At 40.4% G+C, this 23882-nt stretch overlaps 2 protein-coding genes across 2 annotated transcripts; one reads left to right on the forward strand and one right to left on the reverse strand.

The window, feature by feature from the left end:
• The first annotated feature begins 2410 nt into the window (after positions 1–2410).
• Positions 2411–6977, forward strand: npy8br (neuropeptide Y receptor Y8b). The gene is made up of 3 exons (XM_042488407.1): positions 2411–2502; positions 2871–3002; positions 4684–6977. Exon 3 carries the CDS (start codon positions 4845–4847, stop codon positions 5946–5948), a length of 1104 nt encoding a protein of 367 aa, XP_042344341.1. The 5' UTR covers positions 2411–2502; positions 2871–3002; positions 4684–4844; the 3' UTR covers positions 5949–6977.
• Positions 6978–22053: 15076 nt separating this feature from the next.
• LOC121944750 (progonadoliberin-1-like) lies at positions 22054–22559 on the reverse strand. The gene is made up of 3 exons (XM_042488639.1): positions 22422–22559; positions 22219–22317; positions 22054–22101 (listed from the first exon to the last, which is right to left on the reverse strand). Exons 1-3 carry the CDS (start codon positions 22557–22559, stop codon positions 22054–22056), a joined length of 285 nt encoding a protein of 94 aa, XP_042344573.1.
• Between the last annotated feature and the right edge of the window lie 1323 nt (positions 22560–23882).

Below are 23882 nucleotides of genomic sequence, written 5' to 3' on the forward strand. Positions count from 1 at the left end.
AATGAAAATCAAGATTTGAGTGACAGTAGTGGAGATTGCACAAGAGGAGAGGTACAACAACCATTCAATTTCTCAATATAGTTGCTCATTCTAGGCATAACATTCAGTCCTGCAGTTCACCCAGTTCTCTCAAAAATATGTGCATTAATCGTCCTGAGCGACTTGACACTCGTGTCTCTGTGTCAAGTAAACACCCACAGAGCTGTTGTTGTTGGTGGCAAGTCATTTCGCCGCTCTGCCTCTCAGACAAACAGCTATTACTGTTCTCTCATACAGCCTCCACTTGAAACAGGAGTGTGTGGGGACAGTGTGAAGAAGCAGTTAACAATCTGTTGCACAAGCGAGAGAGGTGCAAAGAACGGGTTTAAAATAGTTTGAGGTGTTATCTGCGGAGGGATCAGGACTGGGTTTCTTATCATGATGATGTTTTAGATTGTATGGACGTCAAAAATGATGCAAAGGGGCACACTGCAGATACAAAGAACCCGTGTGGCTAGTTTTGGGTGTGAATGCAATAGATTACACATTGACAACGTTACCGATAAAAATAACCGATAGAGCCATCAGTGCATGTCCATGCACAAATCAATCAATACTTATCAGTTTCCATCAATATTCTTTATATTCTGGCAGCAGAAAATGATGGGTTTTTTTAAATGTATACATCATAGTGTTGTGGGTAAACTTTCTCGGGCAGAATCTGCTAAGTTTGGGTAAACTTCATTGTAATAGTACCCAGTGGCACCCCCAAGTGAGGGTGGGGGCAGGGTTGGCATTTGACCCACCTGATACAAATGCTGCCCTTCCCCCTTCCCATTATATTTGCTGATATTGCTATTTCATGTTTTTTAAACTAGCAAGTAGGTAGTGGTATCTTGTGGAAGTAGACAACCAAAATCTATTTGGCGTACATTGGTACCAGCCATGTTGGCATAGCTTGTTGGGAAAGGGGCAAAATAAGTTTGTTGAAAAGCTTCCAGTAGCAACATAACATAAGGAGCTGGAACGAACATCCCTATAAAGCAGGCAAGTGTGGAAGTAGTTGGGTGAAACAATCCCCGGATCTTCACCCAGAATCCCAGTATTTGCTTCCTGTTTGAAAAAAGAGCCAAACCGTGATGTTTTTATCTAAACCTAACCATGTGCTTTTGTTGCCCAATCCTAACCATGTGCTTTTGTTACCATCCCGGCGTCAGTTGCAGCATCCTGGAGCTTCAACAGCAGATGCAGGAGGATGCTTAGAACGTAATATGTAAAGTCGTGACATGTGAGGGCTTAGGATGAGAACGTGTCGCTAATATATGGTCTTGCAATCTTGCAGACAGATCTATGAGAATACACTGACTACAGGCAACAGAAGATAGTAAAATGTTTGCAAGCTATTTAGCCTCATTGAAGCTTAGTGGCTATTACCCTGACATTAACACAGAGGCGCACATGCAGAGTCTGAACTTTGAGAGGAAATTTTGTGGGGGTGTAATGGGATGTTATAATGAATGGTGTAATGAATTACTGTTAGCAGTTAGGTAATGATGTGAAAACAGTAAAGGGAAATAAGTAATAAATAACATTTTCAGGGTTATGTCCAACACCGCCTGTACACTAAAACAGCATAATCAAATTTATGATGTTTAGTTATGGCTTTTGGTTTTCGTGTGCCACCCGAAGGTTTTTAGTTACCAAATCTGGACACTGCTATAGGAAAAATTTCTGGGGGCGGCACCACTGATAGGAGCACAACATGATGTATGTCCTCTGTAAATGGCACTCTGTGTTTTTCTTCTTCTTCTTTAACAAGCACACTTTTCATAAGAGCTTTGCACCCACAGACCCTTGCAGGGTGTGAAAACTTAAAATCTGTGCTTGAATTTCTCTGAACAGTATTGTTCTGTTTCTTCACAGCTAAAATACTCTGTCTTCATTTAAAAAGAATTGTTCCCAATGGAGAACACAAAGGTATATTATACTCTATCTATGCTATATAGCAATAACAGTAAGCCCTATAGGTATTTTAAACATTGCACTGTGATAATGGCATATATCAATATTACATTACAGTCATATTAAAGCAGTTTCTCACTGGGGATATATGAAACGTGCCTCAGTATGAAAAGGCTCAGTATACCCCTTTACAACAGATTAAATGAATCATATAATGTCGCTGGCTTATACATTTGAGTGAAACAGACCATGAGTACAAATTTCAAATAACTCAATTTCCCCATTGGCCCCTGCGAGAGCGCGTGCCTGCGCGTGCGTGCACATGCATGCGTGCATACGTGCGTGCGAGGCGAGCCGCGGCGAATTTATTATGTAACATGTTCCCAATCACATCCCTGCCTGAGTCTGAGGCATAAGGTCGCTTTAAGAGATATCTCAGTTCATATCAGTGATCCTGACAGGACACCTCCTACCTCCTCTCCGACCAAAAACTCTTGTTGTGTGTCTCACCTGATGCAAAGCAGCGCTGGAAGTCCAACAACAACAACAAAGGACATATCGGTAAGAAACGGCTAATTAAAACACGGCATTTTGCTAGCTTATAACTCTTTTAAGGGGTGGAGGGTTACCTGAAAGTAAAACATGTCATTTTATAGGGTCGGTATTTTTTTTTTTTTCACGACGACAAACCTCCAATCACTATAATATTTAAGTTTAAGTAATATTTCTTCATAGGTATTTTGGGTGTTTGCATAGTGAGTTTTAATGTCGCTGCTATTTTGAATTTCCTGTCAAGCTAAAGTAGCTATTCTTATAGTTTTCTTCAGACTTAGCGGTCAGACTGCTGTCCTTATTATGCTAAAAGTGAAAGTAGCGCTGTTTATTGGACGTTCACGTAGGAATGAGTGACCGGTCTTTCCCCCCGACAGGAGAGCAGTGAGCACACACGGTGCTACACCGGAGGACGGAGGAGTCTCCTCCACCTGTCCGGAGCCGAGCGAGCAGACACACAGCTGCGAACAGGCGGACAGGCGGGTCCAGGACAGCGGCAGAGACCGAGGGTAGGCTGCAAATACTAACTCACACTTTTCATCCCCTTATGCGTTTTTCATCCGTCGGTGCGTGATTTCTGTACTCATTTTTGCATGAGCAAATCCAGACTTGTGACATGTCAAAGTGGGTAACTGGACGATGTAAAGGACGGATTAAAAATATTATTTACAATTTACAAACATGTCTATTTTGAGACAAATCGCCATTAGGTATAATTTCTAACTGGTCTTTCTGCAGAGACTTCATAGGCTATTCATTTATGTGAAGATAATGTTTATAATATATATCATATCAAATATAAATAATGTCCTTAATTTTCTTTTTACATCCATAATGCCCTTTACCACCAGACACAACGCAAGAAATGCATCACTTCAAGTGTCCAAATTCTGCCATAAATATTCAGCATCAAGTCTGCAGCATGATATGCGGGCCACATATACAGAAATTCAGCCAGGTTTAGTCAGGTTGACATACAGGAGGGGATTAATTTTCCGGACGCCTTAACAGGGAATTCTGTGTGCCACAAAGGAATTCAAATGACGGTAACGTACTTAACTGCAGGTCAGAGTGTTCACATTTTGTTATGAAGACTTTGTAATCAGCACAGATGAAACAGCACATTGTAAAAGGACATTTCTGCCACAGGCAACTAATGTCCCACCTGTCAACATTTGTCATCGTTTCGGAGTCCTCGATTAAATACGATAAATCCTTTAAATTCTGTAGATTTCATTTTGTTAGCATGTTGCAAAACTCATTTCTGTGGAATTGAGCCGTGGGCAAAGCATCTTGGTTAATCAGTGCTGTTTTTCACTGCTGCACGCGCGCGCGCGCACACACACACACACACACACACACACACACACACACACACACATAGATAGATATGCACATACACACACACCCACACACACCAGTCAGATGTTATTGGTCTTGGTGTAAGGAAATTGTATTTCTGTTCTGTTTTCCAGTACATTAATTTGTAGAAGATTGTCAGAACCACATGTACTTTAGATTTCGGGATGCTATTGTGAATGCTTAGTGACAATGAGAGGTGTCTGTTCCTTTATGGACAGAAACAGAATAAATCCCCGCTGTCAAAAGGGGAGAAAATAGTGAGAGGGAATGATTGTCTCTGAAGGAGCAGTCATTATCACGTTATTGTGATGGAAATTTAAATCAGCATGCCATTAAAGCAATGCCACCAAGTCTGGATCTGTGCTGTGCTCTTGATGGTACGCCATCAGTGCATCATTTCCTCTTATAGCTGGTCCTTGACAAGAAGGAAAATCATTCTCATGATATATGCGTACCAATATTAATCATTACCTTCTTAGGTATCTGTATTTGTGATACTGAATCCATTGCCAGTGTGTGCAAAGGAGAAACTGGACCACTAAACACACCAAAAAGATACTTGTGGAATTACATCCAGGAGTGCTGTGATTTAAAAACTCATCCTGCAGCAAGAGAATCAGCTTCTGCCACATATCCTCATTTAAAGAGTCCAGTAATGAAATGAGCTTTTGCAGCTATTTCTTTTCATGTTGCAATTTATGGAAGCTACATTTCATTTTGAGTGATAAACCAACCTCTTCATATCTCAAGAGTTCATAACTTCAAAGTTTTTATGATTCGTTTAGGGTTACTCGTTTCATTTCATTTTCTTTCTTTCTTTTTTTCCAGGCACCAAATGAGGTCTGTTGTAAAGACCGCCAAAGATTAAGCATGAAGGCAAGCTGAAAGAAAATGCAAATATTGTTCATGAAGTAATTACAGCAGGTGTGACAAAACAAATTAGTTCAATTAATCCCTGCCGTTTGAAGTGAGCCCAGGAAAAAACCACCATGGAACAGCAGCACAACACCAATCACAACCAAGCCTTGTGGAAAGAGATACCATGGGATTTCACCGAGGACTGCTCGCTCTCAGTGAGTGGCACCACATTTCTCATCGTTGCTTACAGTACAGTCATGGCAGTGGGTCTCATTGGGAACTCCTGCCTGGTGTTTGTCATCACGCGGCACAAAGAGATGCACAATGTCACCAACATCTTCATCGTCAACCTATCCTGTTCCGACATCCTCGTGTGCATCGTATGCCTGCCAGTCACTATTATCTACACACTGATGGACCGCTGGATCCTGGGAGATGTCCTCTGTAAGCTCACACCCTTCATCCAGTGTACGTCAATCACCGTGTCCATTTTCTCCCTCGTCCTCATCGCCATGGAGCGCTACCAGCTCATTGTCCACCCGACTGGATGGAAGCCAATGGTGGGCCAGTCCTACTTGGCCGTTGCTGTCACCTGGATCGTGGCCTTCCTAATCTCGGTGCCTTTCCTCTCATACAGCGTGCTCACCTTGCCTTTCCAGAACCTGAGTGTCCCCTTCCCAGTCAATGACCACCTTGTTTGCATGGAGCGGTGGCCATCTGTTCAAGAACGGCGAGCTTACACCACCTCCTTGCTTGTCTTCCAGTACTTCCTCCCCCTCGCCCTCATCATGGTCTGCTACCTGCACGTCTACCTGCGCCTCAGGAGGAGGAAGGACATGGTGGACCGCGGCAGGAACACCACCCAAAAGAAAAACAAAGGTGCCACGAGGATCAACGCCATGTTAGTTGCCATAGTGGTTGCATTCGCCCTTTCCTGGCTCCCTCTCAATGTCTTCAACACAGTGTTTGACTGGAACCACGAGGCCATCCCGTCCTGTGGCCATGACATCATTTTCTCGTTCTGCCACCTCACAGCCATGGCCTCCACCTGCGTTAACCCCATCATCTACGGTTTCCTCAACAGCAATTTCCAGAAGCAACTCAAGTCTACCCTGTTGCGCTGTCGCTGCTGGGGGGTGACAGAGAGGTATGAGAGCGTCCCGCTCTCTACTGTCAGCACAGAGGTCACCAAGGGGTCGATCTTGAGCAATGGATCAATCAGCATCAATACTTAGATCCGAGCCTTTTCAGTAAAAGACAAAGAGACTATCGGGGCCCCTTCAGCCCTCATTCTGTCATCCTTTGGAGCTTTTCTTGCTTCGTTGCATCCAAAAGTGAGGTTGACACTTACAAAGTTATAAACCTCACAACAGCAGTCCAGAGGGAGCTGACTGGAGACACTTAACCAGCATGGCGCGCTGCCCTCAATTCAGTATGAGTTCACATGTAAGAGGAAGTAGATAACAAATTGATGGTGCAAAGGTTGGACAAGTTTAAGCATTGTAGAGCGAGTTACTGAAGGCACTTTACATGAGCACTTTTGCAACTGCAGTCTGTACAGTCCATTCCCCGTGTGTTGTGGATGCTCTCGAATGAAGAGACAGCATTTGATCTGCAATACATCTGTCATATTTCTTTCCAAAGCACTGGGATCTACTCAGGAGTCACATTCTGATGAATATCAGCTGTTAAGGGTTTGCTTTTCACTTTAACCTGCTTTAATTGTGAGAAATTAAACCACCCAAGAGGACTGAAAGGACAAAGGGGGATGGGGTTCCTTCACATTTTGCTGTTTTATATTGATAGTATTGGTAAAAATATTCAGAGATTGTAAAATGTGATGTGTTTATGATTATCGACTGAGCTGTTTCGACATGACTGAAGGAGGGAACATTAATGCATTAAATGTGCCTCCAGGCGTTCACTGAGACGATTTACTAGCATCATCTTAATGCATTTCTTATTACCTAAAATCACCACAAACGACATAATGATCTTTTACAGAAAACCTTGGCGAGAGCTGTATACATTCCATGCCGTCAGCCAAGGTTTGTGCTTCACTATATTGTGGGTGTGGGATGTTTTTTCCTCATAAAATGTGCCATTCAACAACCATACATCAAGTGCCATAAAACAAAATAAAAGAGGCAGTAAAGGACTCTGTCGGAGCGAGGTTCCTCTGCTGTATATAACATTACTAAATACATGTATGTGACACAGTTATAGTTTATGGTGTGGTGGGGAATCAAGAGCACTGTGTAGCATTGCAGATATCTCCTAGGAAACTTGTTGTAAGTCACTTCTGTTTGTGGTATTGAACTGAATTAAAATATTTACTATCATCTTTAATTATAACGTCTATGTTGTAATATTTGGTTTGATGAGTCATAATTTTTGCTAATTTTTGTTGTTTGTAATTCTTGTACTGCGTTTGCTTTTTTTAAATTCTTGGGTTTGCTAAACTTTCTTTCTCTTTGTGTGATAAAGTCTGGGTAAAGGAAAAATAAATATGTTTATTGAGTCTGTCACACCACAGCAAAATGTGTTATTAACCACCTAGCCAAATTTGAATTATTAAAAAAAAATCACCAAGTACGTAAAATTAGGTTTGAAAATTGGATAAATGTGCAGTATTCTCTGCTCTGAGACGCTGTGGAGGTTGGCTCAAGGAACTGAAACTATATTACGGTTACTATGAATGTTAGAGCTCGTAGCATTTTATTACATATTAGTGTCGTTCCGTTCATTCGCTACATTCAACAACCCCCCTTATATCTTTCAGTCTAATAAATACATTTAAAGACCAGGCGGCTAAATTCCTCAATCATATAAACACAAGCAGAATATCCATCAATAACGTGCCGTTTAGTTGATGTAGCTACCCGGCTCAATGGCAGTTACTGCTCACTGTAACTTTGTGCTAAGGTTAGCTGCTGTTTTTTTTTTAGCTCAGGATGTGTTTTACTGTGCTACTGGTTTACCTGCTAACGAGAGATTGTATCTGTTGTTGTAGCTCATCCTTCAGCTCTTGGGAAGCGTGTTCTTTGTGCTGCTTAGTTAGCTGCCAACGAGAGTCCGTAGCGGCGTGGCAGCTCGTTCTTCAGCTTCGAGGACAAGGGTGACAAGGCAACTCGTTCTTTGGTTTTGGGGGACGTGGATGGACGTTGTGCTTGCAAATTTCTGCTAACGGAAGTCTGCAAAGCTTCTCCTTCTTCAGCTCTGAGGATGTTTGTGCTTTGTGCTATGGAGTTAGTCATCAAGCGGACTTTCAGGCCTGCCCAAAACACATTTCACTACAATACAGATATCAGTCATTTTACGTGCTTTCAACATTTTTTTCTAATATTTAGAATGTGTTTAAAAAGAAATAACTGGTTTTGCTTTACCTGGACTTTAAGGACAGAATAGATTTTCCACTGTCTCCTTTCAGGTCAGCTCATCTACATAAGTATCAGCTTTTACCAGATAATTGATTGGCCCTAAGTCTCCCATTAGAGGTAAGAATGGTGCACTAAGACCAGGCCATTCCACTTTTAGGATCCCCAGAGATTACAGCGCTGATGTGCTTACACATGAGTCAATCACCACTCTCCACTGCTGTTGCAATTGGTGTAGGAGAAAACATATCCTCTATGAAGTCAGTATTTCAATTTTTTTGTTTCTGTCTGAGGTCAAATTCAGTGTTCCGCCTCTGTGTGCATTATTCAGGGAGAAGTCTGAGATCACAACAAATTTTCGATGTGCTTGTAGTGTTGAATAAATCAGTGTTGTGTTTGGTGCGTTAGATGTTAAACAGCATGGGGAGGGCAGAAAACAGCATGAGAGATCAGTGGGAATTGTGCTCAATATTCTTGCTGCTGTTGGCGCATGTTAGCAGTTATACTAGAAGATATATATCAACTAAAGGGATATAAAAGAGTAAAACTGTTGCTGTCAGGGGCCTTTTAGCTTTGATGATCATGTCAGAAGGGCAAGTGTAGCATGTTTTCTACACCTAACAGAAAAAGCCGAACCTGTTTGTGACCCTGACAGCGTCACACAGAACCCACCAAACTCTTTTTCAAGGGCGATTCAGTCCATAAAAGCACTCTCAGAGGTCCTTGAAGGCATAATTGACCACATGCTTCCGCTGTCTTCTCCTGAGCTGACCTTTGCAGCCTGTCAATCCCCTCTCTTCTCCTACATTTCCTTCTTCTCACCTGTCTCTCCTTTACCACTGAATGAAGGAGTTCATTTTCTTTGGAAGAAAAGACTCAAGATGCCAGAGGCCGACGTACTCCAGCGACACTCAACAATGAGTGGGACTTAAATGATGCCGTTTTACATTGTTACCCAAGTAACTGCTGTGGGGCTATGGGCACATTACTGCACTATGAAATTAAGCTTGGCTGAAGACAAACACTTAATGAGTCCACAGGGCCAGACTCTCCTTGTCAGTGGAGCAGTTCCAGAAAAGATTAGCATCTTGGCGCTCTGCATTTTCATTTAGAGAGAATCTCATCGAAGCAATTTCTCCAGATCACAGGAACAACGTGAACTACATCGTTGGCAAGAGATTTTCCTCAAGCTGTTGTTTTGAGCATTTACATTTTCTTCTGTCACATTTTTTTTTTGCTTGCCTTGCTACTGTAAGAAGAGGGTATAATTCACCCTGTTTTATCTTATTCCCATGACAGCTTTCTTTTTGTTGCTTTATAGAACTCTTAAAAATAAAACTCTTTCCCTGATGTGTGAATCCTCCCCAGCCACCGCTTGTAAAGATAAAAATATTTAAAGATGTATACTACATAATGTGGATCTGCAGGGTCCACACTGAGTATGAGAAACGGTGATATAAATCATAAGATGTCACAGTGTAGATATGCAACAAAAGGTTTTTTCAGTACAAAATCTTGTATGCAATAATGTCAGACAAAGTCATTGGCCTCATGCACCTTTGATCCCCATGTGAGAGGGAACTAATCTTTTTGTTCTGGCAGATGAAAAGGTCAGAGGGAGTTGGACTGCTGCCTCTGGAATCCTAATCGTGGCATTATACATGCTAACATCTCTATGGCGCACCGAAACTGACAGGTGGCTCTTCTAGGGGTCAAACACATAGATCAGCTCAGTCGATATTCCCTTGTTCTCTCTGTGTTGAATTGCTCCAATACGTCTCCCTTAAATCAGGCGCTCCCTGATTTTTTTTTTAGCTCTGTGAGGGAGGGTTTATTTCACTGTGCATTTCCTGGTTTTAGCTGTTTATTAGTTTGGATATCATAACAGAATGAATGTTGCGCCAGGCCGCTGATGAGTCGGACTTGGGTTATACACAGTTAACCCTTTGAAACCTGGAGCGACATCACTTTTCTTGTGCTGCATTCAGACACCTTTCAGAAGTATTCAAATCTCTGAACCCTGAGCAAAGTGGTGCGATTTCTGTCAAAAACATGGGAAAAAAGGCAATGAGCAACTTGTTAAGAAATGTTCCTCAGATTGCAAGAAATGTAGATTTAGAAAATTATTTTAAAAAAGCAAAGGAAAACTAAACCTATGATATTCATAATTACAGATATGAAATGATCTCACAGAATTATATATATTATATATAATTTTAAGCACTTGTTCCAGGTAATTTCCTTGTTTTGTTGTTGCTGTTTTGTTTTTAAAATTATTTTTAGGTAATTTTCTTGTACTTTTTATTATTTCTTTCTAATTTTGGGGTTATTTTTTCTGCCTTCTTCCCATGTTTTTAAAGAAAACCAAGCCAATTTGCTCATGTTTCAAAGGGTTAATTCTCCAAGATTAATATAAGGCAAAACAGTCCTCAGCTTTTTTAAATAAATCTAGAAATATCCATTGTCTCTGGGAAGATATTCCTGGGCCTCAATTTTGTCTCCTGTAGTATTAATAACACACACATACACACAAACACGAGTGCAGCTTTGTCTTGCATAACACAAGCAGACTTGAAAGCCAGGAATAGAAACCCCCTAATTGGCGTTGGCCAGTTTTTCCTTAGGATTGTTTATGGATGGATGGATATATAGATGGATTTTTAAAATAGATGAACAAGAAATTCTTTCATCTCTATAATCTTGCCCAGACAATTTAGGATTTGGTCTCTGCGTCTGACCTTCCATTTTCTCTGATCAGAAGAAAATAGGCAGACCACAGCTTGCTTTAGTTGCCTGGTTACAGCTTCCTCAGGGGTTTCTATGGGCTTCCTTCAAACTGACACAGAGCACCAAGCTATTAAAGGCACTTTATTAAACACTGACACAGATGCTGCGCCGGGCTGAAGCAGTTCTAGTGGAACCAACTCAGTCGGATGGTTCTCTCGGTTAAAAAGAAGGACGACAAAGAAAGTGAGATGTAATATTTACAGCTGGGGATGGCACATACAGTACTTTTCCTTTTGACTTGAATTGGTTTATCAAGTTAGTAGAATTGTTAGCTGTAACTGTTAAGTAATAGTGATTTCTTCAGCATGTCATAACAGGAAAAGCACAGGTGCAAATAATAATTGTTAATGATGTATTCCATTTAGGTATGCTGGGGCCAAATTTACCGTGCACACGGGTGTTGTATTGGGGAGGTGGGGGAGGAGTAGGACTGACTACCAACCCCAATCCGGAGGGGGTTTGGTTTGTTTGCAATTTTTTTATTTCTAAGTAATTAGTGCCATAACTAAATTAAAACTGGTTAAATAAATTGGTTGAAAGACTGAACTTTGTGTAAAAAAAAAAAATAAAAAATTGTGGAAGCTCCCTCACACCCGTTAAAGGTGCACAATGGTTTAGTCCACCCTTGCGTTTGGGTTTGTCTCTAAACGGAGTTAAAGCCAAGTGACTGACTGTTTATGCCCCTGGAGCACCGATGTACTAATTGGAAAAGAAATGAAGGGAAAGGGAAAGAAGTCAAACTGATGTGTAAAAAATAAAACAATAAATAAAAATGAAAAGGTGCGTGTGTGAGACATGGATCAAGAGAGGAAGGATGGGTGCCCACAGAGACTGCTTATGCATAGGGTCCAGAATTTGGAATTTGCATGCTGATTCATTAGCATTGCTTACCAAGACACTTGGGAGAAAGGCATTAGTGGAGTGGTGCTTATTCACTTTCTTGTCTTGTCAGCAAATATGTACCTTGAGCTAGGAGATGGCTATCTTAACATAAACACTGTGGGTGACAGCTGTCTATGATTCGGTTGCAGGCATAAGCCCGCAGGCTGAGTGCCGAAGATAATCACAGCTGTGTTGATATTTAGTACAACAGCACGACTTCGGGTGTGATAGTGCTTTTATTCAGCAGTTCTACAAGCATCATGTACTAGTTAACACTAATAACCCACAATAATAATATTGTTTGTTTAATCATTTATTTGGCTCCACAAGCACAGATAGTTCCGCAACTGGACTGGGACTGGACTGTGGACATTCCTGCACACTAGCTTTGCTACGTTACGCATTACCGCAGGTCAGCTACTTTGTATTGTGTACATTTATCTGTATCTTCTACTTATTGTGCAGCAAGTGAAATAGGCCTGTGTGGATTCTGATGAGTTAACAGCTGATCAGAGAGTACGTTGCAACATCGGCTGATGTCCTATGAGCACACCTGTGGGTTTGCAGTAACTATTGAGGCTTCTTTTCTTCCATTCTCCCTTTTCTGACTACCATTCATAATTCAATTCAAATGATAGTTGTGGAAATTTGTTTGTTTTGATGATCATTAATATAGCCCAATTAATGGTTATTGTAATTAATGGTTTAACTACTGAGTTAAACCATTAATTTCTTCACCCTTTTTTCTGCAATGGCACCCTAAATTGATACACATTAGGTCACAGGCCCCCATTTGATAAAATTTCGCTTCAGGGATCTCCATCTGAAAAAATATCTTAGTAGTTAAATATAACCAAGAACAGAATTCTATTTTTGTACAATTAAATTAAAACCTATAATCAAAACAGTCACTATTATAACTCTTACTCACACTGGGCTCACTTCTATAGTGAATTAAATATGTGGATAATGATAATATTCCACATTTTCTGGGGACCACCTGAAACTTGCTCAAGGACCTCTTGGGTTCTCTGGATCCACTGGTTGAGCACCACTGGTTTAGACCACCTGTAAAGTGAAGTGATACATGTGTTGTTAAAAGTCCCAGTGATGTTATACCCTATAATAGCACTCATAGAACGCTTCCTGTCCAATCAGATTGCTTAGCCAGAATTAATATGGTATAATTTATTTGTTGAAGCCATACAAAACGTGCGCCAACTTGCTGCTTTACTGGGGGTTATATTTCGGATTACGTTTTTGTTTGGAGCATATTCTGGGCGAGTGGTTTCCAGCTGATGGGTCGCAGTCTAGAAGTGGGTCGCAAGTCCATTCTGAATGGACCACAAGTTCCATGAATGTGTCAAGTTTGTAAAAAACTCACTTTATTTTAAAGTACAGGGAATTCCTATCGCTGAGTTTTTATTTTGAAGTGCAGTTTCTGTTAATTCCTGCAATATGTTTTATTTTTTTGTCCTCCAAGCCAATGTGTTGCTTACATTTTGTGAAATGAAACTGAATATGTGGTCATTTACTGTTTTATTTATTTAATATAAATTCCTGGACCTTGAACTGATGACTAAGGATAAATTTGGACCCCATGACTGGACCAGTTAGGAACCACTCTTCTAGGCATCTAGTGGAGACTCAGGAACTACTTGACGCAGCCAAATAATAAGCATACATAACCCTCTGTTAAACGGTGAATTATCATTGCAAGGTATAGCCTAGGTATGGATTAGACAAACGATAAATAACATGTTGATTAGTGAACTTCAGAGGTGCTAATAGGTGGATATGTTAAGTTGATAAAGCTGACTATTTACGCCTGCACCTAGTCTGTATGCTAAGCTAATATTGAAAGAAAGAGTTTCACAAATAGTTTAGAATAACATGTTGATCCACTCTCTTGTGAGATAAGAAGGTTGATACCACTTACACATCTATACTGCAAATATATAGAAACAACCTGCAGCCAGTTAGTTTAGCTTAGCACAAAGACTGGAAACTAAAGGAAGCAGCTGGCTTTGCCCTGTTTGAAGATTTCCTCTTACCTTTGGTCACAGTTGGTCTAGCTGTTTCCCCCTGTCTCCAGTCTTTATGCTACGGCAAGCTGACTGTCTGGTGGTCTTACATTTATTGCACAGACACAATGCATCAATCAAGCCATCTAACTGTCAGCAAGCAAGCAAATAAAATATTTCCCATCTATTCATTCAATGTAATTGGCATCACCTGTGCTTTTCCCGCCATTACGACTCAAAATGTAGAGTCTGCAAGAATGAAACACACAACATTTATATGTAAACTCCACTGCTGGCCTGCCTCTGCATGTTCCAGTCTTCTCTTTTATTATTTCAATCTGTTTCAGATGGGTCTCAATGAGACTAATTAGAAGTAACATGGTGGACCTCACAGCTGTGGGAGCACAACATCAGCAGGGTGTATGTCTCCAACAGGAATTGTCTTAATTATAGTGTTGTTTGAAAACATCAGATGGCCCACTGTGGTCGTCTAAATCTTTTCTATAATAACCCAAGCACGGGCGAATTATGAGACAGTGGGCCCCTGGGCACGGATATGCAAAAGGCCCCACCAACTCATGAGAGCAACACAAACAGACTTTGTGGTTTGGCCTCCTTTTTTGTTGTTTTGCATGTCTTTGTAATCATGATGCATCTTTTTGAGGTTTTGTGTCTCTTCAAAGGCCTTTTTAGTTATTTTGTGTCTCTTTGCAGTTACTTTGCATAATTTTGTGGTCACTTTGAGTCTTTTCCTGGTTGGTACATTTAATAGTAATTTGGCTGATATTTTGCAGATGAAGGCCAGGGGGTGCTGACAGCGTGTGCCTGATAGATCTGTTTATTAATTCAAACATCAGGCACATGCAGAGGGGGAGGCTTAGGGTGCTTAAGCATGTGCCCCTTTGCCCCTTCATGTCCAAAGTGCCCTTTTGTCAAGGCAAACTTTCTGGTTTCTTTTTTTTTCCTTTTTTGTGAAGGCCTTTCTGTGGCCCTTATCAAGAAAATCATTTATCAATTCATGCCAGATTTAGCTATTAATAAAATGACATAGTCAAGCCAGCTGCTGCTTGGATTTTGATGCCTGTCTATTCTTGGTGTTACGGGGCAGGTTGCTTTAAGTGGCCTAAAAGAAAGATGAAGAAAGACCTTTATTTCAGCAGTAACTTCTTACACCTGATACACCAAATAAAGCAGCTTTAATGCACCCATTATATGAAATCCAATTATTATTTTACATTACCATATTTTTTTCTTTATTTTAAAAAAGTTAGCGCCAAAGTCAGAATTTCCTCATCATTAAAAAAAATCCTCAATAGGTTGTGTGGAATTTTCAAAGGATTGCTGTGCTGTTCCTGTCAAATTTCATGTAAATCCTATGCTTTTTTTTTTTAGAAAAAGGAAAAGTCAGCTCAAATGACAGTGTAACATGTTCATAATTTATCATGTTTAGTTATCATAATCCCCACCTAACTTCATTGTGTGGGGGAACAATGACAATAGTATGATGCGGTTTGTTATAACGTTACACTGAATTTCAGTACACAGCACCTGCCTCTCTAAGGGTCTCTGCCAAACATGCATTCATGTTAGGGCTACTTTGACATTTCCACTTTTAAAAAAAAGTAAATAATGTTCCTTGCTGAAAGTAATGCTTATTATATGATGTCTATGATATTAAAATGGGGGTAGGTGAGAGCTGTTGTACTGATCTTGAGTCAATATTTTATGTCCTGCTGCGCTATTGTCTTTGCTATGTAGTATTAATCGCTTATCAAATCCCTTTCGATAAAGGACAATACTTGACCCATATGGTGTCAGGTGTATGCTCAACAAAAGTAGCTGCGATCTCATCGACATTGTGAAACCAGTGGAAGTGATTTTCTGTCTTGTGTGTTTGCTGAGTGACAGCAGAGTGACCGACTGATTGAACTACTTTGAAAAACACACTTTCCATTGGAGATAAGAGCAGGACCTCCTCACACGCCGGTCCGCAGGATATTACCGGCTGTTGTATCACTGTCAAATCTCCATGATGAATGAACTTCGATTTGTTATTCAGTTTGTTTAAATTCCATACGCTATTGGCAAACACACACACACACGTGTCGCCTGGTCAAATCATTTTCATGTTGCTTATCCAACCGTGAACAAGCACTTTGATAATCAAATGGAGACCGTGGAGTGTGTGCGCGAAACAAGCCAAGCAAGCAATGAGCAATTACACTACAATAAATTGGCCTCAGACACACGTCCTCATGGTGAACAAATACAATAAAGTGCATTAAATTACAGAAAGTATCGACAGGATCTGATCCAGCCCTATGGATGACACTGTAAATAAAATCGCAGTCAGACTGATTGTCTACATTTGGATTTTATGGCACATTATTTTATGGATCAGACAGATATGAATATACCACAGCATTGAGGGAGTAGAAACTTCGTTGTTTTGTGGTGACATCTGGTGGTTGAGCACTGAGCCTCTGATCAGTTCACCTTTGTGTGGAGTTTGGGCAAAAATTACCTGGTTTTATTTTTTTTCTAAAAGGACAAAACGGACGTTCAGCCGAAAAAGTGCCATTTACATGTTGTAACTTATTAAAATTGAACATAATTTGAAAAAAAATAGCACTGTATCTAGTAACTATGGTGGCACTACAAAACACAACAATATTTCAGAAAACAAAATAACATGTCAGAAAACAAAACAGCGTTTCAGAAAACACTGCAATATTTCAGAAAACAAAACCCAAAACACTACAACATGTATCTGCTCCTTGTGAAATGTTTTTGTGTTTTCCAAAATGTTGTTTTGTTTTTTTTCAGTGCTCTTGGTATATTGAAGTTTTATATGATGTATCTTGAAAATACATTTAGGACAAAGTGCACTTTACTTGATAATATAATGTATTATACAAATACATATTATACAGATTTTGGGAATGGCCCTAAAACTATTCTGAACTTTTAGTATCTTCCTCTTGTGCTGGCCATGGGTCAATGTGACCCAAGAAGTTTAATTTTTTTTCATAAGCCCTATCAGTGTTAGAATATTTTGACATGTCAAAGGCACAGGTGTAGTTTCTGATGAGTGCATTCCATTTAGGTGAGCTATAGTCCCTGGGCAGGAAAAAAATGAAGAAAACACTGAAGGAGAAAACAATTTGTTGAGAACAGGAGAGACAGAAAGAGGACGAAATACAGGATGGATAGCTGTGGGCCCTCTTCGAACCTCTCTTTCTGTCTTTCATCTTATTGAATCTCCCCTCCACTCTTCCTCTCCTTGTTCTCCTTGTTTACCTCTCCATCTCCCACCTCAACCCATCCACCCTTTTCTCCTTCATTTTCCCTCCTTTCCTCTCCATACTTCCTTCCATTAATCCTCCATCCATCTTCATCTCATCTTTCTTTGTCTTTCGGTCTTTCATCTTCACTGAGAAAAAGAGACTTGTTAACCAGCTTCAATAATTAATTAATTATCACTCCAGATAGCAACACATATGAAAGATTTTTTAGAACTGTGTTAAGTTAAATTAACATAATTTCTTTGAGATGGAGTTGATTCATTTGTGTGTTAGCAGTTGAAGTAATTATTTGAAGTTGGTTAAGAATTCTCTTTTTTTCAGTGATCAAGAAACCACAGGAAGGGAAGGATGAGCCTATCCCTATATCTATACCTCGCATCTGTGAAGGATATGGAGGGGTTAATCAGACAGGATTAAGCGGAGGAAGTGTTGGGATGAAAGGCAATAAACTGAGGGAAACAGGAGGAATATGAAAGAGAAGAGAGTGGATGAGAGGGGGTGGGGACATGGAGATGAAGGTTGAATAGGTAAAGAAAGATGAAGAGTGGGATGGGGCAGTGAGGAAGATGCAGGAGGGGTAGAGATGATGTGAGGGAAAAGGAGATGAAGAAGGGAAAGAAAGTCAAACACCGGATGGGAGATGTATATGATGATGATTATAGGAGATGAAACCGAAAAAGAGGGATTGGGAGAGGGCCATACGGTAGGATTAAAGAGAGGAAAGGAAGAAAAATGACAGTGAGGAAGGGTGGAAGTATTGACAGTGCAGTATTGACTGTTCATACCATACCAGGTGGATAGCCAGCTGATGAATTATTATGGAAAGCTAACTAATAGCCTAGTAGATGCTGGCTATTCCTAGCATGAGATAACCATTATATTGATCTATTTTCTGTTGCAGGCTGAACCAGCCAGAGACGGAGTCAGAACCATTCAAACAGGTGAGTACAAGTACCTTTTCAAAGGGATTTGAAGTATCTGATGTGGGTAAACTGTGCATGTGCTGCTGTCGCTTGCCTGTTTTCGGGACATGGTGTTGTTTGTTTATAAGTGTTGCAGCTCTCCTCTCTCTTGCCTCTATGTAGAAGAGGAGTGCGGTTGTCATGACTCGTGAGGTTATTGTACAAAAAATGCCTAAAAAAGGCGGCAGTGGTTTCAGCACCATGGTGAAATGGACAGCTCCTCAGCTCTCAGGGGCTTGTTGTCACATTTCAGAACTTCGACAGTCACAGCACTGTCCACGCTTCTGATGACTCTCTTTGACCTCTGTACTCTGCAAATACAACAGCCGAGGTAACACATTCCCACTGTAAAATCCAACACATGGTTGGTATATTATATATACGCATAATTGTGTGTGTGTGTGGGTGTGTGTGTGTTTGTGTGTTTCATATATAGGAGCCCATGGCCCCATTATAATAGCCTGCACTGGGGCCCGTCATTACTAACTTATGTCACTTGGAAGGGCAGAAAAGAAGTTAGAGGAAAGTGGAGAGGGAAAGAAGGTAAAATGAAAGAGAAAGGATGGATAGGGTAGGAAGCAAGGTAAGGTATACAATGGGAGATGAGGGATAGAAAGGCAGAATGAGTAGACGAAAATGAAGAATAAAGAGCACTCCTCCATCTCCCATCCAAGAGTTAATCGCAAGTACATACAGTAATGAATAAAAGGAGAAGAGGAACATGAAAGGAGATGAGAGAGATAAACAGTTAGGGGGTAAAGGAATTAAGAAGATGAAGATTGGAGAATGCCCCAGGTACAGCACAGGAGAAGGGGGTACAGGAGGACTAAGCAATAGAAAGGGGGAGAGGCGCATGGAAGAGGATGAGAGAAAAGAAAGTTTGATAGGTAAAGGCGTGACGGCAAGGGAAGTTCAAAGAGGCGATAGTTGGATGGGACAGAGGGGACGATGAAAGAGAGGAGGAGCTGACAGACAAATCAAGGAAGGAAGATAGAAAGAATAAGAGGAGTAAACAGATGGGCAGAAGAAGGACGATGGAAGACTGGTGCAGGAGTAAAGGAAAAAGAAGCTGAGGAAGATAGATGGGAGGAAGATGATAAATGAGAAGCGGTGGAGAGAGGAGGGGTAAAGGAAGGAATAAAAGATAAAAAGAACAGGAAGGTAAAGGACGGACCATTAAGCAAGGGATGGGTGGATGGAAGAGGGGAGGAGACAAGATGAAAAGAGTTAACAAACAGGTAAATACAGGAAGAAAGTGGATGGGAAGAGATGAAAGGTAAAGAGAGGAAGTCAAAAATGAGATAAGTTGGACGGGAGAGGGAGGAAGGAAGTTGACTGATGGAAATGATGGAACACTGAGGGTATAAGGAGGCTGGAGATGTAAAGGGTAGGAAAATAAAATGGAGAAAATATAGATGGGAGAGGGAGGTAATGTAGGAGAGGAAAGATGGATGGTTGAGGAAGTGAAGTGTGGGCGTATGGGTGATAAAAGGAAAGATAAAATAATGATAGAGAAGATGAGTAAAAGAGGGAGATGAAGTGAGAAGTGTAAAGGATGGAGAGGAAAAAGTGAGAATAGATGGGTCACAATGGGAAGATGAAGAAGAGGAAGGGTGGATGAGTGAAGGAGAGAGATGAAAGATGGAAAAAAATATGGAGACATGTATGAGAAAGTTGAGGGATAGAAAGAATATTAGGGAAACGTGTAGAGGAAAAGCCATAGTTAACACCGTAGTGGGTAACTTTTTTAAAAAAGTTTTTTGTATTTGCTGAAACTATATCCAGGCTGCTCTGCCGACTCTATTGCCGTGCAGTGCTTCTAAAGGTCTAACCACACACAAAAAAACATTCAAAGCGGAGGAGTCTTTAACACAGCTGCCAATCGTGTCAGTCACCACTCAAGGTCAGACTGTCAAACAGGGCAGCGCTGATCAAATAGCAATCAAGAATCTGTGACTGCATTGCCTGTTTCTCACCTCAAATGTTTTCAGAAACATATTTTAGTGTACTGTTTAGCTGTAAAATGAGAAAGTTGGTCCAGCCGTTGGGCAGTGCTTGGTACTTTGGTTGACTGTCACAAAGTTAAGACTAATGACAGGAGACGTAGCTGTGAGAGGGGCAAAGATATAAGAGAGGGAGGAAAGATGGATGGTTGAGGACACCAGGTAATGATGGAAAGATGAATTAGGGAGAAAAAAGATGGAAAGAGTAGAGGAAGGCAGTGATGTTGCTAGATACCAGTCCTGTGTCCCTGACATATTAAAGACAAAAAGGAAACGGTAAACTCAGTGACCTAAAGAGGAGTTAGATGTGTAAATGAGGAAGATGAAAGTTTGAGGTTAGATGGTCCACAGACGGAGGATGAAGGAGATGAAGGAGGGAGACAAAGGACAGAGGAGGGAGCAAACAAAAAATGATTCTTTCATGTTTTCCCGTCGGAGCCAGTCAAACAGTAACGTCGTTTTTGCTATCACTGTCTGGCCTTCATCTTCTTTCTGAGGCCCCAGAATCTCCTTTTACTCTTGATTTTTGAGGAGAGCTTATGAGGATAAAAGTGCACATCTTCCTCCGTCAGGTGTCTGATCTCCTGAGCTGTCCATCTCCCTGATGCAAGCTCTCTCTCTCCCTCCTCCGTCTTACAACATGCTGCTTTAGACCTCAGCCTTCTGAGCTTCAGGGTGATATATATAAACTCAGGATTTTTTTTTCCAAAGCAAACCTTCTCTCAAAATATGAAATTTCTCACAGTATAGTAAGAACTGAGGTTCTGTTTCAAACTCTCTTTTACGAAAAAGTGAACACAGCCTGGCCTCCCTACTTTTCTGCCTGTCAGCTATCATGTCACCTTCATATGACGGCATATAAGGGCCACTTTAGATTTATTTTTTCATTAAGGGCAATATTCTAAGAAAAAAAAAATCATCTCAGTTTCCAAGATTAATGTTGCAAATTTATTAGGAAATAAGTTGGATATTCTCAAGTTTATTAAGTTACAGATTTCTGAGAAAAAAAAAATCTATTCTATTGTCTGAGTTTATAAATTTGCAAATTTGTGAGAAAAAAATAGTCATAAAAATAGTGAGGCTTTATTCACATCACTTTGGATCAACCTCATCATACAGATGCTACCGCCTGCCATGACAGTGCCTGCAGTGAATTAACTTGTAGAATTATACTTAGTTACTGGATTTAGCAATAAGAAAATACTCCTGATTATAGCCCAGAGTCACAGGATTATCACGAGCATCCGGACTTTAACATACTCATTAAGTGATCGTATTACACTGAAATCTGTTTTCTCGCAAATTTGTGACATTGACAACTGATTTTTTTTTTCTCAGACTATTGCCCTTCTTTTGAGCTGTGCTGTTATTTCACAGTTTTTTTCTGCTGCTAGCCTAAAAAACTAAAACCAAAAACTAATTACATGTCAGATTTTACTTTCCAAAGTGTATATAACACTCCTATCATTCGAGAAAACTGAAAATGAACGGTACTCTTACTCTTTGTTGAGATGCCAAACTAATTCAGCTACACTTAAGTACTTACAAATGCAATAAAATACACTCTGATCTTCCTGTTTAGCACATCTAAGGCCATTAAACACCCCAAATTAAACTCCTTAGTTTTTCTGCCTGCTGTTCATTTTACACACACAAGCCCATATTAAGTCTACAGACAACACCAGCTGTAAGTCATTGTATTGTTGTTTTTTTTATTTTTTCATTTTATCTGGAATTTTTTTTAACTGCTGGAACAAAAATCAAATTTGTATAGGAAATGTAAGCTCTTCATGACAATGAGGTGAATCTGTATTTGAAAAAAAAAACAAATCAGCAAACAAACAAAGAAGGCATATTTGCTTATAATAGCACAAACATACATGTATTTGGTAAAGTAAATCTGTAGCTTGTATTTCTAATGTGAATATAAACCGTGTCAAGCAATCACCCAAAAAAACAGTGACATGCTAATAAATATTTATTGTAGAATCAAATAATCGTCATTTTTTGTACGTTCCTCGTCCGTTTTCTCTGACGCTGACACTGCCCTAAAAGAGAACAAAACATGAAATCTGTGAGACTAAATTAAAACTTTGTCGGAGCCATGAGGTGTTAAAAAGACAGAGAAAAAATTAAACACAGAATTGCAAATAAGCTAAACTCACAAGAAATCCCTTTGTTCCGTAGATTTTGGCTAAAGGTGATTCCTCTGCACAACCAAAAACACTGCAAGGTGTGTCCAAGTGTGCAAACCCCTCAATTATCTGTTGAAGGACAAAAAAAACCCAGAAACCCACATTGATTATGTGCATATTGAAAGATGGGCTTAGGAAAAGTGTGAGGCGCTATAAGATAGATTTATACTTACATTGCCCGGTGTGTCTGAAAGGCTGTCCACGTCCCTCTTCCCTCCCGGGTGGAGTCCATATGACCAGTGCTGACAGTGGCCCTGTGACAACACTGCACCGACGAGAAGCAGCCACAGCGCCAAGGATTTTGAAGCCATTCTGAGGGGAAAAATATTGCACATTTAAGCATGTTATTTTCTATTTTACCGTCTCATTTTCTTTAGTTTAACCTCAAATGTCGTCATAGTTCTTCACCCTGATTGACACTTCTCAGACTTAGAGAACTACGCCGATCACTGAATTTCTTACCTTCTGCGCAGAGGTCAGGCAGGCTTCTCTGATTTGTTCTTATCTGCTGTCCCTTGTGAATCTTGCTGCTGCACTATTCTCCAAGGTTTATATAAGCTGCTTCTCTTTCTTTTATCCCTACACTGCACAGCAGGGGGTCACAAAGTGGGATTAAGCAACACTTACTGGCAACCTCCGGAGCTGTTTAAAAGATTACATTTGGTGATTTTTGCCCTTCAACAAAAGAACAAGTTACGTGGGGCAACCATTTTATTTTTTAGCTGTTTCCTGCCTGGTGCTTTTATGACCTATTTTCAGTGTTCAACACTTAACCATTCAAAGCTGACACAACAGATGATTAACTAGAATAACCGCCTCTGCAAACAAGTTGTAGTTACAGTTTACATCATGATATGTTCAGACTCCTATGTAGCCAAGATAATTGACAAAGCTTCAACAACACAACAGCACACAGGATCTATGCAATCACCAAAGAGTTATGAAGTTAAAAATGGCCAGAAAAGTGCGGGGTTTTTTTTTGTAGAACATTATGTCACTGTGAAGATAACCTTTGACCTTTGGGGATATAAAATGTCTCCACTTCATCAGTTTATTTTTAACACATCTGTGTGAACTTTTGTCATAAAAGGCATGTGAGTTCTTGAGCTATGACCTAAAATGCATTCTGTGAGGTCACCATGACCTTAACCTTTAGCTTCATTCACTTCATTCTTGAGTCCAGGTGGACGTTTGGAAATTCTTTTGAAGGTCCTCTTGAGATATTGCATCCAAAAGAATGAGACTCAGACAAGATCACAATGACCTTTGACCACCAAAATCTAATCAGTTCTTCCTTCAAGTGGACGTTTGTGCCAAAATGTAGGAAATTCCCTCAAGGTCTTCTTGAGATATTGCATCCATGAGGATGGGACGAACTCTAGGTTGCAATGATTTTTGACCACCAAAACTCTAGTGAGTTCATCCTTTAGTCCAAGTGGATATTTGTGCCAAATTTGAGAAACCCCCCCCTCAAGCTGTTCTTAGGATATCGTGTTTACATGAATCGAAAGGATACACAGACATACAATATGTATGGACAAACATATGTGCAGACGGGTGGACAACCCCAAAACATAATGCCTCTGGCCACGACTGTCGCTGGCACAGAGGCATAAAAATCAGATGACACAAGA

Source organism: Plectropomus leopardus, chromosome 6 (genome assembly GCF_008729295.1).
Source record: "Plectropomus leopardus isolate mb chromosome 6, YSFRI_Pleo_2.0, whole genome shotgun sequence".
Lineage (NCBI taxonomy): Eukaryota > Metazoa > Chordata > Actinopteri > Perciformes > Serranidae > Plectropomus > Plectropomus leopardus.